Below are 20062 nucleotides of genomic sequence, written 5' to 3' on the forward strand. Positions count from 1 at the left end.
GCCAAAGTAAAGGCAGCTGTTTGAAGGAGGATGTGAATGTATGTGCTACTAGATTTATAACTGGGTGCTTACAGTCATCAGTTCTTAAGGAATATATTGGCAATAAACTGAAATAACCCAACCAGGTATTAAAACTTGCATGCTATTTTTATGTAAGTTTATTTCTGTTTAGTTGGCAGCTGACTGCTTAAGAGTTGATTCCCTATCTACTTATTATTTAAATAGTATTTGATTCAAGTATCTGTCATTTCTAGTTCCACTGTATCTCAGAAGGGAAGATTTTGAGCTGGAGAACAAGTACTTTAAGATGAAACCACCTCCTTCAAAACCAAACCTTCTTGCACAAAGATACTTCTTAATTCCCAACAATTCAGAACTATTTATTTGATAAATATACTGTTTTCCTGGACAAATCAAAGCAGCTGCATTTGCAAATTCTGTACAGTAGGTGAGCAAGTGCTTATATATTATTTGATGTTATCTTTAATGAAAGTAAAAGTCAGCTTTTTAACCTATGTGGAATAGTCTATTAACTGGCAAGAAAATGTAGCATGAATAAGCATTGGAACAAAAGGGATTAATATAGTTAAATTTTGTCTGTACCACTTGTACTTTCTACCAACTGTAGAAGACTTAATGCTGAAAGAGCCATAATGACCTGAGATTTCAAGGACATTTTGTTTCTAGAGCATAATTACTGCAGCAATGCCAGGCATGGTAATGGATCACTTAGCACTGTACCATTTTTCTTTGAACTAAATCCTTCATGTATCATAAAACAGCAAGAGAAGAAAAGCGTTACCTAGGCTTGTGCTAAGTCAAAATGCCTGCTGAACTTGTACAGTTTGGCAATAAGCTGTAGATGCTTTGTAGACTGCCAAGAAACCACATTGTACTCAACACAGAGTAAAGAATAGCAGAAGCAAATAAAGAAAAAATCAGGTTGTTATCTAGGGAATAAAACCCAAACCCTTCCCCCCAACAGCACAGGAGAAACTATCCCTGTCCCAGGGAGCACATCCCTAGCTTGGTTCTGCCTGCTGGCAAAACAGTTCTCATCAAGGCTGTATTTTCCTTCATGAAAACTGATGAAGCACTTAGTTTTATACTTGTCAAATGAGGGATTTACTACGGAAACAGTAAGACCCAAGAAGCCAATTACCCACTAATGATGTTTTTATGTGCTTGCTATTCAGATCAGAGTGAAATGTAAGGCTCAGCTTAAAATCTAAAGTGCCTTGCTCCAGAACTTTCTTTTTCCATGCAAAATCAAAACTGAGAAAGTTACCAGAGAAACTTCTTTATGTACCATTTAACTATTCTGCAGAAATAAAAGGTGGGCATGCACAAGGAACATCCTGAAGGAGCAGATGGCTGAGAGGTAAGTAGATTTTTGTCTTCAGTGCAAGAAAACCAAAGTAATGTTGATTGCTCTATTTTTATTGACACTATTGCTTCACTATAGAATAACTGAATAAAAGAACTGATGCTACTTAGAATATGATTTGAAACAGTTTGCTATTGAATAATTTGATTGTAATGTACTATTACAAATGAAAAAACCAAACAACAACAAACCCAAAGTCGAAGTTAAATATATGTAGACTTCAAGGAAACGGCAGGGATGTGAGTACAGGCACTACAGCAACACTCAGGAGGTAACAAATGCTTTAAGAACATTCAGTATTTTTATTGTATTTTTATCTAAAATGGCAAGACCTTCGAGTCACACTTTGTTCAGTATCCATTTACAGATAACAAATACTGATTGCATGTGGTGCAATACAGTTTAATCCTCCATTAATCCTTCTTTAAGGCTGTCAGGAAAACAAGCTCATTTTCGGTGTCACATTGTCCCTGGCAGTTGTTTATCTTGGGGCAGAGATGGAGCTGGAGAACAGCGGGCAGCGCCTTCCGTACGCTGAGGAGCGGCACCGAGCCGAGGGCACCTCTGCGGCTGCTCCTCCTGCCGCCCGGGAAGCGCGGAAAGTGGGAATTTCATGTCAAGTGCTTCAAAATACTCAAGCAGAAAACAAATTAACACTCGTATTATTGAACAGAACTAGGGGAAGCAGGAAACCCGGGAATTTCACAAGCCCCTAGGCGCACTGCCTCAGAGTGGAGTCAGTGTCTGAGGGGTATCATGGCGCAGAGCCGGTGGCAGCTCGGCCATCCCGAGTCGCTGCCGCTGTTTGAGGGAGCTCTCCTGGTTCTTGGCCGCTACTTTCACCCTCGGGGCCGCGTTCCGGCGCCGGGCCCTGTCAGGGCGCGGCCCCCTCCCGGCCCCGGTCCCGGATCCGCCCGCGCAGCCGCCCCGCCGCGCCCCGCCCCGCTCGGAAGCGCCGCCGTGACCCCGCTGACGCGGGCGGCGGGCCCGGAAGCGGCGGGCGCGGGGCCGGACCGGGGGCAGCGGCGTTGGGCGGCCGAGCGGCCCCGGGAGCGCCCGGCGCCGCGCAGGTGCGATGGACAGGGCCGCGCCGGGGCAGCGCGGGGGAACAGGACGGGACGGGGGGCGGGCGCGGCCATCTTAAGCGCCGCGGGACCGCAGGGTCCTCGGTGCCCCTGCGCTCGGTGCTACTGGTCCCGCTCGGCCCGGCCCGGCCCGGCCCTGCCCTGCCCTCGGCGGGGGACAGAGGCAGCGCCCCCGGGTCCCCGGGGCAGGGGCAGCGCGGCCGCTCGGCGGGGACGGGCGCGGCAGGGCAGGGGCGGGCCGGGACAAGCGGCCCGGGGGATCCGGCCCGGCCTGGGGAGCAGCTGGGGTGGCTTTGCCGTGTTGGGGTGAAACGGAAAGAGAAGGAGCTTCGGTGTAGTAATAGTAACAACGGTGCACGCCCGGCCCGGAGTGGGGCGCAGGCTAAATGCGGCCGGAGCCGAGCGCAGCCAGCCCGGCCGCCGCCTTAGAGCTAATAATAGGCAGCGTCTGCTCCCTGGCTCGCAGCAGGTTGTGCCGCTGTCTGCAACGCACGGAGAGTTTAGTGATTTAATTAAAACCTCAGTTACACCGATACATAACACTAACAGTGAAACATAGACAGCGTTATTAAAAATTGAAATAATGTTTAAGTGCTGTGAATAATTTTTATCATAATTCTTTTGGCAGAGTATGAAATTACTGTTGCATATTTTCTTAAGGTCCAGAGCAGAACTAAGTCTTCACGGGAACTCTTTGGTAATCACCTATGAAGCTCCTGATCCTGAAGTTGCACTTTTGCAATGAAGAAAAGGAGACGGCTCGCTGCAAGTCTAAATGAAAAGGTTCATCTTGGCCATGAAAAAGATACTTCAGAACAGATTCTTGTAGTGGACTGTGCGCAAGAAATTGTCTCCAAGTCTGCAGAAATAGCTCCTGCAGATCAGCTCGAATCTTCCCGAGAACTTTCACCATCACCAGAGCAAAGAAAGCTCCTAAGCTCATTGCAATATAACAAAAATCTACTGAAATACTTAAATGATGATAGACAGAAACATCCATCGTTTTGTGATTTACTCATAATTGTAGAAGGAAAAGAATTTAGTGCTCACAAAGTTGTTGTGGCTGTTGGGAGTAGTTATTTTCATGCCTGTTTGAGCAAAAATCCGAGCACCGATGTTGTCACGTTAGATCATGTAACTCATTCTGTATTTCAACATTTGCTTGAGTTTCTTTACACTTCTGAGTTTTTTGTGTATAAAAATGAAATTCCACTAGTGCTGGAAGCAGCAAAATTTTTAGATATCATAGATGCAGTGAAGTTACTAAATAACGAAAATGTTTCCAGTGTACAGACTGATGTGGTTACTGATGCACCTACACCAGTAGAAACACTCAGTGAACTGACAGGTAAACTGTTAAGTAGTCATCAGTGCACTTTTTGTGGTCGAAGTTTCTGTTACAAGAAGTCCTTGGAGAATCATTTGGCTAAAGCCCACCGCCCCCTTTCCCTGGAACAAAAGCATGGGTTAAAAATGGTTGAGAAGGCCAGCTTTTCCACTAGACGCTCCACGAGAAGCCGTAAGTGTCCAGCTAAGTTCGGTATCAGTGACAATGAAAGTGGTGATGCCTCTGACAGCAACTTGGAGAAAGTCAGTTCTGACAAGGACACATCTGAGAGGAGTGAATTTGAAGACAGTGAAAGTGAGTCCAACGTGGATGAAGATGGGCAGGAAGAGGAAATGTCGTGTGAAGATTCGGAATCTGAAGAACAAAGCGAAAAGGAACAGAATGATGCTGAAGAGGGTTCTGAGGCAGTTGACTCAATGGGGAATATTCCTGAAGGCTTAGCTCCAGTCATCATTCAGAGCAGTAGCAAAAAGCTACTGCAGTGTCCCAAGTGTGACAAAAAGTTTGATCGAATAGGTAAGAGTAAGTTAGGTTCATCTCCTTCATGGGGGTGCTGTTTGTGTGGGAAATAACCCAAGTTCTTTTTCTCTGTCCTGGAGAGTGAATATAAGAATTTATGGATCATCTCATTGATCCAGTGTGCTGCTATTTTCTTGAAGTGTACGAAGCTGTTATGTTTGTGGTGCTAAATAGTTTAAAAAATTATCTGAGCACATTATTTTAAAAATCTGCAAGTACTACATTTATTTCTCTTCCACTGCTCTGGATTCTTCTTGGTAGCACAGTGTGTAAAAGCACAGATACTGTGCAGAAATAAATGGCCTGTGAGTATTTAGGGTTGGAATGGTACATTTTGATTCTGCATGCATTGGAAGCCCTTTTCTCTTTGCACTTTCGTAACTTAGAATTCTAGTTCTGTGCTCAAAAAATTCATTACAAGCATGCATTAAAATAAGTGATAAATAAAGTATTTCTTTATAAGCTTGTATTACAATGGACAATTGACTTACATGTTAAATTTATGAGCTGCAGAAGCTCATAAATTTACAGTACTATACAGCAGCATGCATGTATGTTCTACAGAGAAAAAAGTAAAATCTGGTACAAAGCAGAGAGGCTGTTATTGGCATGAGGTAGATTTATCCACAGGACAGAATTTTGTCCTCAGAAAAAAACATTGGCAAACAGAAGAGGGAATACAAGCCATGTGAAAGAAATGAGAGAGTAGCATTTTTGTTTCTGGTAGTTTTTTGGGTTGAAAATACAGATAATGTGCAAGGGTTTGTGTCTTTCATTCAGTGTTCTGCTATTTGAAAGTATCTTAAGATTGCCAGTTTGTTGTGAGGCTGTTCCTCGTTCTGCAAAGGTACTCATGATCAGTGTAGTGAAAGAATAGGACTGTAATTTGCAGTATTTAAGATCAGACTATACTGTAGGTTTGAACAAGAGTGACTTGTAACCCTTGCACAAACTTGCAGGAAGATGGAAGTGTTTGGAGAGACCTTGGATCAAACACAAAGGAGGGCACTGGGCAGTTTTCAGTGGTGTAAGCCAGCAGGGATCTTTGGAGGGATGTGGAGGGTACTCAGAGCTTGACTGCACGTGAGAGAGATTACAGAACCAACCCCAAGCATGCCTGTTGCAGGTGATACTTGTTGCAGCTCGTGCTGACAGATTTGACTTTGTTGTGCAGGTAAATACGAGAGCCACACCCGTGTCCACACAGGCGAGAAGCCTTTTGAATGTGATATTTGTCACCAGCGCTACTCCACCAAATCCAACCTGACCGTGCACAGAAAGAAACACTCCAGTGACACTGACTTCCATAAGAAGGAGCACAAATGTCCCTACTGCAATAAGCTCCATGCAAGCAAGAAGACCTTAGCGAAGCACGTGAAGAGGCAAGTATGGCATAATGTGTCTGGCATTTCTGAAGAAGCATTTTTTTCGTTTTAAAAGTGAAGATAAGCATGTATATAAACACAGCATGTTGTGCATTATTTTTATAACAATTTCTTCAAATAACTGCCTTTTCAAAGGGCGTGGGGGTTAGCAGTATTACCTAACCTGCAGTAAGAAATAGCAGTAGTGCTTCTATGGGGGTTCTGTAATAAAAAATGAAGTTTTTATTACAAATTTTAGAATCTTTCAGATGAGCTAGCACAGTCAGAACACATCAGACTTAAAAATTACCTGACTGCTTTTAATTTGAAGGTAGAGTAAAATACCTTCCTTAGTTTTAGATGTCAGTGCTTTACTGTTGATGATAATACCTGTCTAAACCATTTCTGAGCAGATTCTTTTAGGTAAACAATTTATAGCAGGTCTAATTATACTGCCTTTTTTTCTTTTTTCTTTGTAAATATCCATAAGTTGAAATTTCTGTCTTATCAAATGTTGTATGAGGTTCTACAGGAGTCCATAGTCAGCACTGCTTTCCAGTTACTTGTGTCATTAGAATTGTTTCAGCATCAGTATTCTGTTCTGCCAGTGTGGTGAGCAACTTCCATGACATATAAAGCTTAGAAATAGATATTTAGTATTTAGATTATCTTTATCCTGGATAGTTATGACTACTTTCAGCTTCTTTCTCCTAGGTTTCATCCAGAGAATGTACAAGAATTTCTTTCTATCAAGAAGACCAAGAGTGAAGGTTGGAAATGTGATGTAAGTAATCCTTCAGAACTTTTTTTTGTTCTGTACAGAGTTTACCTTCTGTGAACTTTAATGAAAATCTGGTGTGTGTTTCTGTGAAATCTCAGAAAGATTTCTAGAGGATGGTTTTCCTCTAAGTGATACATTTCCTCTGTCTGCTGATTTAAGGGCTGAACTTTGTCTATTTGTACAGCCTCTGGTCAGATAAATAATCCCAATTTGAATTCTAAAGTAGTTAGAGGCAGTATCATTTTTTCAAATACATCAGTTTACAGATTAAACTTGAGTATTATGAGTGCTTTAAAACCAGTATTTGCTCTCCTGTTAATTACACATAACACTGACCATAAGGTATACTGTTACAGGAAGGACCTTTCAGTTGTGAGAAAAATACATGTTAAATATGAAACATTTTCTCATTTAGCTGCATATGCATGTCAACAGAATTGTGAATTTGTGCTAAATTTATCTCTAGTTGTAAAATCACAGAATACTTTCCTTGATTTTCCTCTGAGAGGTATATGTGTGAAAGTACATCTGATCTAGAAAGGAATTGTAGAATTTCCATTCTCTTTGTGTATGCTGCCAAATAATGTTTTAAGGTTTCAGATGTGGGATTTTGTTGTTGCTATTTTTTTTAGGAAATTGGTTTTCTTGTTGTTGTTTAGGGCAGCTGTTTTGTTTGTGCAGGCTGCTGTATGCTACAGTATGTCTGTAATATTAGGGGCTGTAACATAATTCTAAACCTTGCTTTATTTGGGAACTTTCAGTTGTAAACACACAGTAGGAAGCTGGGAGATATCAGCTATAGGAATTTGTATTGTTCATTGTGCAGCTGGTGGGGTGGTGGTTGAAGGTTATTACCTGGTTGATCAAAGGGTGTTATCTTCCAGGTGAAGCTGTAACGTGTGAATGTGTTACAGATTCTGTTTGTTACTAGATAAGAAACATTTTAATGGTGAGAATCAATTGTGCAACATTGTTGACATTCATTCCTGGGAAAGTGTGTTACCAGATGAGGGTTTGATAAACTCCACTTCCTGGTTTGTGGGTTTATTTTTTAAATTGAACGTTGTAAGTAGAAATTTTTAAAGTGAGCTGCTGCTCCTGTACAGCTCATGTGCATTCAAAATGGACTTGAATTAAAAGCAGGTAGAATTCCAACTTTTGCAGCAGGTGGACATTGAACAGCACTCTTGGGTGCTGTGCTGTGGCTTTGTTTGTCATGTAGTGTGTTCTGAGGGCAAAGATGCCACAGATGTAAGCTGCAGGATTCACTAAGGTTATTGGTTTATGCTGTAATCTGTCTGTGAACAACAGGATTTGCTGATCATATTTTAATCCTTGAGGAAAATGAGCAGATTTACACAAACAATACATATTAATAGTATGGAAAAGCAAGAAGGCTATTATACTTTGTACAAATATGGATTTTCTTACCTATATTTAACATTAATGAGCTTTTAAACAAATAGAGCTGCTGGTTTTGATTTCCTATTCATGTGTGCTCTGTGAAGCTGATTGCAGGAGTTAATGTGTGGGAGTTGTAGTGCTCAGCTGAGCTGTCATAAACAACAGCAGGAGTCTCACAGGGAAATATGTGAGCACTGTGTGTGTTGAAGCACTGGACCCTGATGATAAATTGTGATACCTGGTTTAAATGCCTGAATTTGAGCTGTGGATTCAATTCTGTAATTGTACTGTGTGCTTATTTAAGTCACTGCTAATAATTCTTGAACATTTTGGTTAATCTGAAAGCAGTACTGAAAAGCACACATAATGTTAGGCTTGGGATGGTCTTGTAGCTCTAAAATGTATTTTGAGTTACATTTCCTTGTTGGTATTGGCATTTTCCCTTTAATACCTGTTGTCAGGGAATTTCCCAGAGGAAATAATGGAACAGGTATGACTTTGGTTCTACGGTAGTTTATACTGCAACAACTTTTACCACAGTCCAACTAAACTGTTTCAGCATCCAAAACCAAGCCAAAACTATTTGCTTTTCTCCACTGGGTTATTTTTGGCTGAGTCACTGTGTTGAAACACCCTAGGAAGGGAGTCTGGGAAGTGCTGGAGTCAGTAGAAGGGAGGTCTGGGGAGGAACATATAACTGCATGCAGGAGTCACCAGTAGTTGATTTAGGCTGGATCTGTATGGATCTGCATCCTAATCTGTACATTACAGTCCACTCTGGTTTATGTGGAGCACAGGTTGGTTTTGATGTTGACTGCAAGGCCTTCCACATTGACATAGAGGTTTTTGAAGAATATGTGTTTAATCTTACACTGGTGCAGAGTGGAGATGAAATAAACTGTTGTGAGGTTATCAGCAGGAAAAGAATCTGGTTATAATGGATGTATCTTTGACAAAGTGTGGTATCATTTCAGATTTGTAAGAAATCTTTCACTCGAAGACCTCACTTAGAAGAGCATATGATCCTTCACTCTCAGGACAAACCCTTCAAATGTACCTACTGTGAGGAGCATTTTAAATCCCGGTTTGCAAGACTGAAACATCAGGAAAAATTCCATCTCGGTACAGAAACCTTCTTCTGTCATGTAAACACTAGATTTAAAGTAAAACATTCCCCCACCATTTTATGCCCTGGTCAGTCTGGTTTCCACCCCACCTCCTTTTACAATTCTCTTTTCCACTTTTGGGGGAGAGTTGTTGGAAGGTTTTTTGTTGATTGGGTTTTTACTTTTGTGTTCAGTGTTCAGCTGTCTTTTTGAGGCATTCTCTTGTACCCAAAAAAGTCAGAATTTTGGGGAGGAAGAAGAATTAAGGTTAGTTTGATTTGAAAGTTTTTTGCACAAAATTGATTTACAGCTAGGGAGTCAGATTCTTCCTGAAGTTTTCAAAAGACCTTTTCCTTCCTCCTGAAGTATTCTTCAGCCTTTTTTTGTACTACTGATTATTTCTGCTGGGTAGGAACTAGATGGGTGATAAGAATTTTTTATTTCAAGCGGTCTAAGTGGGCTTAATTGCTTTTGACTATGAATTCTGAATTTTTGCTTTACTGTCATGAAATTTGCCAAAATGCCAGATCTTAGATGTAACTTAGCAGAAAGCTCACAAAATCTAAAGTGTGCTGACTGTACTAAAAATCAACATGTGTTAGACAAAACTTTTCCTTTGTAAATTGATGAGGGTTTTCAAAAGTAACCAGTCTGGGCTTGTTGTTTATTTTAGCTCTCAGTCAATCCTGCTCTGTCTTTCTCTCTGTAGGGCCTTTTCCTTGTGATATTTGTGGCCGCCAGTTTAATGACACAGGGAATCTGAAACGGCACATCGAATGTACTCATGGGGGAAAGAGGAAATGGACATGTTTCATCTGTGGGAAATCCGTCAGGGAGCGGTAAGGACTTGGCTGACTACTTGAACTGCTTGAACTTCAGCAGAGCATAGCAATATTTACCATGCTTTGGTTGCTGTTGAATGCGCTTGGAGTTTTTAACATAAACGAGATCATTTCAGAGCATTAGTGTGTTAAAAGGTAGTGTGAGAGCCACAGGTAGCATGGGATTTTTCTGATCACCTCTAAAATTAGGGGTGACAGCTGTAGGTAATTAATATGAAGTGCAAATATGTTAAGAAAATCTTATCTCTCATTCAGTTCACATAAGTTTCTTACTGTTAAGAAACTTAAGTTTCTCTGTTGTGCAAAAACATCTTGCAATTTTTTTGAAAGATGTTTTCTTGAATGTATATTTCCAAATTTTAGTGTTTTCTTTCTTTCCTGATACTGTTTGTAAATCCAGTTGGTTCAGTAAATAGATTGCCTGACTGTTTTTTGTGCATATGTTGGTGTGTATATCTGAATTTATACAGCCATTCAGATCTATTGTGATCCATCACTGTAAGAGAAATTGAGAAAAAGATAGTATGTTTTCACTTTTTCACTAAGGGGTATTGCTTAAAATTAAATTTTACTGGCTTTGTTAAACAGAACAACTTTGAAAGAACATCTGAGAATTCACAGTGGAGAGAAGCCTCATCTTTGCAGTATTTGTGGGCAGAGTTTTCGTCATGGAAGCTCTTACAGGTATAGATTTTATTAAACAAGCTGGTAAGCTGTTTTGCTTATTTGATGATGTATATGCATTCATGTTATTGACATAATTCTTTGTAATGTATGTGTTTGATGTACTTCACCTCTGAGAGCATTAGTAAATATTCTAAACATCTTTCACTTTAAAAAATATATTGCTAATGCGTCAGAATGAATTTAATTTGTAATACATTAGTGGCTTAAACACAAAAAAAACCCTACAAAGTTGAGATTTTTGCACATATGAAACTTTTGTGTTTTTGTTATTCAAACAGAAAATAAGCAGAAGAGTCAAATATCCCACTAAATTAATTTCACATAAGAGAGCTCAGCTCTCTCTTGCTTTCTAAGAACAATTCAGGTGCGGTTCAGCTGAAGTTACTTCCTGATACTTATGTGAAGCAATAAAGACTGCATTTTCTGCTATTTTGCATTGAATTAGCAGTACAGATTGTTTTAATGGAATTGTATTTTATGGTCATGTTTATGACTCCATATGCAGACTTCATCTGAGAGTGCATCATGATGACAAGAGATATGAATGTGAAGAATGTGGGAAAACGTTTATTCGGCATGACCATCTGACAAAACACAAAAAAATACATTCAGGTAGGTATTTTCTTTGGAAGTTGGCTTAAAAATTACTATTTTGAAATAAAACCAAATAAAAAGTTAATGATGGAATTTTTTTTTTCAGTGCATGCAATGTTTTAGGCCTTATAAAAGTTCCTGCCATTCTTTTTAAGGTCTGCTAAAGCAGAGTTAGTCTTACATGTTTTAAAGGTTTAAAAGCCAAGTGATTCCTCCCTGATACCATGGAAAGCTGAGGGACAGTCAAAAACATGTAACAATGAATTGCTTTAACAATCACAAATACAAAAAAGCAAAAGTGAAAAAGGAGGATTTTTTCATGATTCCAGATTTCTTTTTTTTAATAGCAATTGTGTGAAACATTATTGCCACAACACAGAAGAAGCTGTCAGAGTCTCTGTCAAAGTTTGTACACTGATCACTTCATTGCAAAGACCATCAGAGAGGTGTTTCTGAAATCTCTTTTGTGGGAAAGAGGGAAGGAAGGCTGAGGGATTCAGCCCTATGAGCAGATGGAGATGATCAGGAAGAAGAAAAAAAATCTGTTGCTCTGAGAGCAGAAGGGTTACAAATATATAGGAAAAGCAAAGATTCACCAGTGACTTTTTCACAACAGGATCCAGATGAAATACAACATTCTTGGAGACAAAATACTTTGTAGGCAGCATGGAAGTATGAAAGTGATCAGAGTCTAAACTTTCTGATACTTTATGTGAAAGACAGCTTCTTTCCTGGTGTTTGAAATCATAATGTCTGCTATGAAATAAAGAAATATTTGAAAACTCCAAGTGCAAAAACCCAAAAAACCAAACCAAAACAAAAAAAGCCAAAACAAAACAAAAAAATCCTCTTTTCTGCTCTATTTGCTTTTCCCCCTCTAGAAAGTTACATTCTTTGACTGTCCACACCCCTATTTACATGAGAAGAAATATTCTGCCACTTTGTGGAAGATCTCAAGATGACTGAAAAGCATCATGATACTCTTAAACAGCAGCATAAAACAAAAAGGTAACTATGTACATCAGGATGATTAAAATGATAAATACTGAGGTGTAATTTTTAGTTATCCAAATTAATAGCTGAAAATAATTGGTATGTTTCAATTAGGTTCTCTTTAAAACAGCTGAGTTATTGAAGGTACCCTGTTTCAGGTCATAATGCAGAGAGTACATTCCCAGTCACTCACTTGTACTCCCATGCAGTGAGTGTCTGGGGAAGTGTCTCCTGACTTGGAGCACAAAGTTCTTTGCAGGAATCACATGGACTAGTCCTGTTAACATCATTACTCTGATAGAACCACCGTGCTTCCTAAATATTCCTCTTTAATAAGAGAGAATCCTTCTCCAAGTGAGGTGTGGAAGAGCTTGATTGGCTGAACATTGGGAACATGATTATAGGTCATAGATATTTAAGAAGTTCCAAAAAGATTTAACCAAAATGTATCGAATTTTGTCCTTGTAGGTGAAAAAGCACATCAGTGTGAGGAATGTGGAAAATGCTTTGGCCGTCGAGATCACCTCACTGTTCATTATAAAAGCGTTCATCTCGGAGAAAAGGTTTGGCAGAAGTAAGTGTGGGGTTTGTACAACTGCATAAATGCTTCTGTAATATAACTGATTTTATTGGGATTTGCATGTGTGAAAGAGTTCTGCTTATCTGTGTGTTGGTCATGCCTGTACCTCAGGCTTCATAGAGATGTTATTACAGTTTGAAGGGAATATCAGAAAAATGCCTCCACAATTTAAGGTAGGTATTTCATTTGTAGCACAATTAAGTAAATTAAAGCATTAAAAAGGATCAGATTTAATTTGTCACATATCTGTCTCAGTTTTGTTCTTACTTGATGGTTTGCTGTAACATTCTCATTGCAGACTAGTTAAAACTGAATTATTAGTCATCATATAAGCACAGGGAGAATTATCTCACATTTAAGGTATTTTAGAAGCTGGCAGCAGATTAGTGGCCCTGAAGGGAGGTAAAAACTTTGAAACCCAAGTTGTGTCTCTACCTTGAAAATGCAACAGGGTTTTAAAACTCTGGAGCTCTAAAAATAAATCTCTCAGAGTTTTGAAATAAACAGCTGTGGTTGTTTGCCAAATGATGTGTTTTAGCTGTTAGTACTCATTAGTGTTGTGTAGAAGCCATTAAAGATATGTCTGACTTAAAAGTACAGTACATTGCTAATTCTGGTTTTTTCCTTTGTAGGCAGTAGCCTACCTAGAAATTCTGCCATTCCTAGAACCTTATTTATGGCCTGATTCTGTCAAAGTAAAACCTTCTTGCGAGTGTTGGGCAACAAAATGCTGCATAACGAGATTTGTGCGGTTAAAAAAGAAATTTTAGTGGCTTTTGTTCTTTAAATACTTCAATGCCATCCCAACAGATAAAATTGAATGTTGAAAAGAATCTAATTGACCTTATTGGTATGTGGATGCCAGGAAATAGGAACATAAGTGAGGAAATTTGGAAAGTTTGGTATTTAGCTATTTTGGAGTTAAGGATATCAGAAGGGACTGTGGACCTATTTTTTTTGTAATCAACTAACAGTAAAATTAACGTGAAATGTCTTTTTTTCTTTAAAGATATAAAGCAACGTTTCACCAGTGTGAAGTCTGTAAGAAAGTTTTTAAAGGGAAATCCAGTTTGGAAATGCATTTTAGGACACATTCAGGTAAAAAGAAAATAAACCCGAACTAAACCACAAAACATGTAGGAATGTATTTTTATGCATCAATATTATTTCATTGATTTTATTCATTATAGTTGTTGAGCATTCAGGATGAGAGTAGGAGAGAGCAGCAAGATTTTATTCATTCTCTGGCCATTCCTGAATACTGTTTTATGATTGTTTAGCTGAAGTACTGATAATCTCAGCTCAGGTTTGTGGGGCACTTTTTGCACCTCCTCCTTCAGTTCACTGGTATGTGTGTTCTTGCCAAATTTACCCACACCTTCTAAATGTTTCTGTGCTCCAGAGATTACTGCATTTCCAGTGCTAATCTAAACAAGGAGTGAATTCCCTTTGGAAAGGGCTGTGCCCTTCCTCTTTGACTTTGTTTTTCCTGCCTTGTGTTTAGGAAAATCATTGTCTTTTGAAATGTATAGAGCTCACTTAATCCCAGCATCATAACTGTTAAAAGACTGTTCTTTTATATTTAGTTTGTAGTCTAACATAAGTCCAGAGTAATGAGAGACTTGTATGTAAGGAGAAGAGTATGCCAATATAACTTCTAAACAAATTCCTGATGACTCTCTTGATTCTGAAATTGATGCTGAACTTACAGTTTGTGTTCAGTAAAATTGTTTAATTGTAAGTCTTGATGCCATAATTCATGGAAGGTGTTTCCATATTTATGTGTGATTTGATGTTACTCGGAATATCTAATGGTTACTTCTCTGTCTTTACAGGTGAGAAGCCCTACAAATGTCAGATCTGTAATCAGTCTTTCAGGATTAAGAAGACATTAACAAAACACATGGTTATTCATTCAGATGCTCGACCCTTTAACTGCCAGCACTGCAATGCAACATTTAAACGAAAAGACAAGCTGAAGTATCACATTGATCACGTTCATGGGTCTAAGGCTGCAGAAGAGGCATTGGCATCTTCTCCAGAGGAAAAGCTAGTGTCCTTACCGGTGCAGTACACCTCTGATGACAAAGTTTACCAAACTGAGGCTAAACAGTACGTGGAACAGTCCAAAGCATATCAATCAGAAGCCAAAAGTTTGCTGCAGAATGTATCCCCAGAAGTGTGTGTGCCTGTGACTCTGGTGCCTGTGCCCATGGCAGAGCCGCAGGCAGAGCTGGTGCAGCACAGCGCTCAGCCCCACGGCCTGCTGCCCCCGCAGCCCGAGCAGCCGGATTATCAGCGCGCCACCGAGCTCTCCTTCCTGGAGAAATACACCCTGACTCCACAGCCTGCAAACATTGTCCATCCTGTGAGGCCTGAGCAGATGCTGGATCCCAGAGACCAGTCATATCTTGGGACTTTACTGGGGCTGGATACAACTCCCACTGTACAGAATATTTCAAACAACGAACATTCGTGATCAGACCCTAACATTCCACCAAATTTACTAAGCCGTCGGCCGCCAGAAGGCTGATATGGCAGTGAGATTTATATTTTATATTTTATTTGGACTCATCAAGTCTCCTGCATAGTTTTGGGAAAACAATTTGTTTACATAATATTTGAACATTTAGGCACAATTTGATGCATACGGAAGAGTGTTTCTTGTGATTTTAAGAGTTTTTAAAAATCTTATAGATGGTCTTTTAAAAGTAATGCTCAGAAATATCTTTTAAGGATAGTGGCTGAAAATGTAATTACATATCTGGCTATTAATTTATAAAAATTGTTTGCCTTTCTGCATCTCACTTTGAGTTAATGTTTTAAGTGGAATGGAAAGCATTCTAAAAGAATAAGGAGTATTTAAAATTCATAAAAGTTTCTAAGGGCAGGCAGGGCTATGAAACACAAACTTTGAATTGTGTTTCACACAGAAATTAATATATAATTTTCTTGAACATGAGGCATTTTTGGAGGGTTTTAAAGGTGGCTGGACTGTGGAGCCTAGCCAGTGAACAGAGGCACTAGGTTCTTCTGAAAAGTGATTTATGATACTTTATGAAGACACTAAACAAGGTGTTCAATGATCCCCCTGAGTACAATTAGGCTGCCTAAATTTGGCCTCTCAGTTCTTCTTTGATCTCTAATATTGAATAATTTGGGAAGAGCTAGACAATGGTATTGTCAAGTTTCTACGCTTAGTTCTATATAATCTTAAGACGCATTTTTTCTTGCTTTTTCAATCTTCTTTCTCTTCTAAAGTGTACCCCGCACTCTAACTTTGAAAGAATGGCAGTATTTGCAAGGTCATTTTAAAACATGAACAGTCACAAAGGGTCAGCATAGTTGACCCTTGCTAAAGCAGAAATGATATCAGGGTCCCACATTAATGTGCCCATTTTCAGGTTATCTGTGATAGAGGAGAAATTTAAAGACTGTTCCAGAACAGTATTTAATTTCTATTAAAAAAAAAAAAAGAAAATCAGTAATGCTAAATCTCTTGTGAGTTGCTAATTAAATTGTTTTGTTTCTCACTTTCTTGTACTGTGTTTATAAACCAAAGTTAAACTCTTGAGAGTATTTTATGTCTAATTATTTTTAGCTCTTTCTTTACTAGAGATAAGGGGTTTTTTTCAAAAAAACCCATTTGGAACTACAAGTCTGGTGTCACCATGAAATCTAGTATAGTTTAACCTCATCAAGCTTTCTCTTTTAAGTGTACTTTAAAGATAATTATTCTGTGTTTGTTTGGTGAATATGATGCCAAAGAAAGTATCTGAAGTAACTTTATAATCTTCATAATTCCTCACAAGAATTGTATAATAAGATTTCCATCTTACTAAGATGAGAGTTAAGATTGAAATTTCCCTCCAGTTTTCTGTATTCTTAAATTATTATCTGAAAGAATCTTTAAAATGGGAAACTGGATATATGTGTATTGTTATAACTGTTAAATTTACTCAATGAGCTGAGCACAAGGGAGTTGTGGTGATAAGATGGTTCTCTTATCACAGTTCTACAAACTCCCAAGTGGCACAGATCATTTGAGATTGTATTCAGATACTTTGGTGTTAGATTCTATTAATCATCTACTTCAGCGTTGAGCAGTTTGCAGGAGAGGGGCCAGAACTGCCTGAATGTTCATATTTTGAAGCTTGTACCCTAATGGATTCTTAACCTAAACACACCAAAGATTTCTGTTAGCTGTTAAATAGTGGCAGAGTTATAGAATTGTGTTACCAATATTTAAATAGGACTTAGCCAAAGAAGCACAATAGAAGTCCTAAACTTTAAAAGTTCAGTTTCTAAAACAGGACTACATATGTTTAACTGTTCTATGTTTGTATCTCTAAAGTAAAATTTAGAGCTGTGCTCTGGGAATGTTCAGACTGACATGCTGTAAATAGATCTGGGAAGAAGCTGAAGACTAGCAAATACTCAGCAATAACAAGGCCATTGAATGCCACCTTTTAAAGGACACTATCAAGTACTACCCTTTCTGCTTTCTAACTCCACCTTTCATCTTCTTTCAAAATAAAACTGTTTCTGTCATCTTCACACTCCATGGCTTGAAAATGGCTGGTTTATGTGTACTTTTCAAGTCTACATGTGTGTATCATAATTATACTATTCATGTGCACATGGAACATGATTTCTGCTTCATTTGTAATTGTACTGTTGAAAGTAACCCAACATCAGTGGTGTCAGTGCAGTGCTCAGACTAAAAGCCTAATTCTTTGTTATTTCTTGTCTTTTCTGTCCTACAGTAGAAATAAGTATTGTGGGCTTTTGACAAAACAATAGCTTCAAAGTGGTTGGTTAATAATTGTTTCTTTTAAAGTCCAGTCTGTGTGGAAGGCACTCTAGGAAAACACTGAAATGGAATTTGGAGCATATTTACTTGATAATGTCCTTTTAAAAATTCTTTCATGATTGTGCCTTTTATATCTATTCTAAAGAATGGCTTTTTTCTCTAGTTGAGTTGTTACTCAGAAAACATTAAGGTCAATAACTTTCAAAGGGCTCCATGTTTGTGCATGCCCAACAAGAAATGGATGATAAAAGGGCTCGTTTTTGAGAAAAACGAGTGTGCTCTTTGCTGTTAGGGTGACCAGAATTACTAGTCATTCCTGGAAAAAATTACCTGCTAGTTCTTTGGTGTTCTTTTGTTTGCAGATAACCCTACTAGTCAATGTTTGTTCCTGCTGGTCAGGCTGGATCATTGCCAGTTGACAGTGAAAGACAATAGGAAAGCTTATGTGCTAGATGCATAGTTTTTATTTTTATTTAATATCATGAGCTATAATTCATATGGCTTTACATCTACTTAAAGTTCATATATGAGCAAAGTAAATTTTCGTGGGCTGGTACTTTGTTTGGTAGGTGAAAGTATCTGGTTTCTGCTTGATAGAAGGTAGTCCCTGGTAGGAGGACTGGGTGGAAGGGCAGAGGTCTGCACCTCACAGCTCATGGGCTGGAACTCCTCAGTGTCTGCTCTCCCCATTCAGTGTGTGCTCATCAGAGAGTGTGGGTGCTGTTGATGTGGAGGGGGCATTTACAATAAATGTTTTACCAGGCAGTCCCTAGATTAGTTGAGTGTTTATTGCTAAAGAAGGAAGAAGCAGGTGTCTCTTGAAAAGATCTGTAGAGTGTTTAGTGGCACATTGCAAAAAGTTGATGTTTTCCACATGCTGACCTTCGGGGAAGAAAAGTGGAGTCTGTGCTGGTATTCCAGACTGCTGTGTGATTCTGAGATCTGAGAACTTGGTGCACTTGTTCTGTTCAAACATTAAATTCTGTATTTTTTTGCTATACAAATTTCTGGTTGTAGACTGGCCTACTGCCTTTAATTCTTTCAGTGGGTCTTATGTTCAGTATATTTATTTGTATTGGAATTTCCTCTTTGAGCACTGACATTTTTCTTAGAGAGATATATCCCTCATGGGTTCTTTTCATGCTGAACATCAGTCATTGTAATGGTGAAGATATTTTTCTGTAAGGCAGTGGTTTCCTTAAAACTATAGTGCTACTATTGTCTGGATTATAATTTCCAGGAGTTGTTCCTAAAGAAGGGTCATGCCAGACCACAATGACAAAAAGATGTGTTTGGTGTCATCAAAGAGCTGAGCTTATTTCCCTCTAACAAATGTGGAAGGGCCTCCAGAGCTGAAGAACACTTCCAAGGAGTCGCCTCGCAATGTGCTTGATCGAACAGGAAACATGCTATGGACTGCTAAGGAATAAATGACCCCTAATTTTAAAATTTAAAATAACTTCTCTGTAGGAGTTAATGAATGTAGCATTATGAATGAAGTCTGCTGTAGATGAAATGGCTTTTTTTTTTTTTCCCTGATAACAATAAAAAAGATGTGAATTTTCTCTGTGTGGAACGCACAAGCACACCTGATGCAGTCTGTGTGTTCCCCATGTGCCAGAGGCTGAAGGGAAGCAGAGTGCATTTATCTGTAGGCCCTTGTTGTCCTGGGGGATCTTGCTCTACAGCAGTCTCCCAACAATTTGGTTATTTCATCCTGTGCATCCAGCAATGTCACTGGCAGAATGTAATGCAGGGCAGTCACCTTGCTTAAGGCCAAAAGGGTCTTCTTCATGGTTCATTAGAAATGTTTTTGTTTAAAAGGTTTTGATGGATTAAAGGTAAAAATGACAATTTTTTTTTAATCCCCCATAATCATTTTGATCATGTTAAATGTTGGTCCTTTTATATGAAAGAATAGGGTGAAAAGAACTCAATATTTTGTCACTCATATATTGAGATAATGTGTTTTAAATGTGATCTGTACAGGCTGGTATTTTAGATGGAAGTCTTTAAAGTTGTCTTTTTAGGGGAAATCCTTTGCTGTAAGGAAAAGTTAGGAAGTGTACTGTAAATGTGGAAGTACTCAGTCCTATGTGTAATTTTGTTTGCTATGGAAAAGTAAAGTTCTTTTGTCTTAACGTTGTGTGCTTCACAGGATTTCTTGCAGGGGTGCTTGTATTAGCTTTGATTTCTGCCCCTTTTTGTTTTCCAGCAGCATGAAAATACAGTATTTGGGTGTTTTTCAACATTCATAAAGTGGAAGCAGATGAGGCCGGTGTTCTCATCAGTATTGCGTGTGTCTCATTCTACTTTTGGCTGTAAAGTATTTTGTGAATTAAATCTCTTTACAGTCCCCGTGGGTTTAGCGTGGCTCTGGGTGTGTTCCGGGCGCGGTTCGGAGCGCTGGCCCCTCACGGCCGTTGCTCTCGCCCTTGTTTTGTTTCCATTTCGAACCCTCGGAGCCCTCACGCGCTGCGCTCGCGGCCCCGCGAACTCGTGCTGTTTAAATGAAGCGCCGGGAGCTGATTGGCGGACGGGCGAGGGGGCGGGTTGGAA

At 39.2% G+C, this 20062-nt stretch overlaps 1 protein-coding gene across 2 annotated transcripts; it reads left to right on the forward strand.

Annotated features, from left to right (window-relative positions):
• Positions 1 to 2301: 2301 nt before the first annotated feature.
• ZBTB41 (zinc finger and BTB domain containing 41) lies at positions 2302 to 19644 on the forward strand. Of its 2 annotated transcripts, none has more exons than XM_074546239.1 (11): positions 2302 to 2457; positions 3133 to 4336; positions 5514 to 5721; positions 6418 to 6487; positions 8863 to 9010; positions 9704 to 9833; positions 10425 to 10520; positions 11029 to 11135; positions 12579 to 12684; positions 13700 to 13788; positions 14526 to 19644. In XM_074546239.1, the coding sequence occupies exons 2-11, from the start codon at positions 3214 to 3216 to the stop codon at positions 15167 to 15169; spliced, it is 2721 nt and encodes a 906-aa protein (XP_074402340.1). In that variant the 5' UTR covers positions 2302 to 2457; positions 3133 to 3213; the 3' UTR covers positions 15170 to 19644. The 2 variants fall into 2 exon arrangements, with proteins under 2 accessions (XP_074402340.1, XP_074402341.1); XM_074546240.1 differs by having other exon boundaries at positions 2321 to 2457; positions 3101 to 4336.
• The last annotated feature ends 418 nt before the right edge of the window (positions 19645 to 20062 follow it).

This window comes from Zonotrichia albicollis, chromosome 8, assembly GCF_047830755.1.
Source record: "Zonotrichia albicollis isolate bZonAlb1 chromosome 8, bZonAlb1.hap1, whole genome shotgun sequence".
In the NCBI taxonomy this organism is placed as follows: domain Eukaryota; kingdom Metazoa; phylum Chordata; class Aves; order Passeriformes; family Passerellidae; genus Zonotrichia; species Zonotrichia albicollis.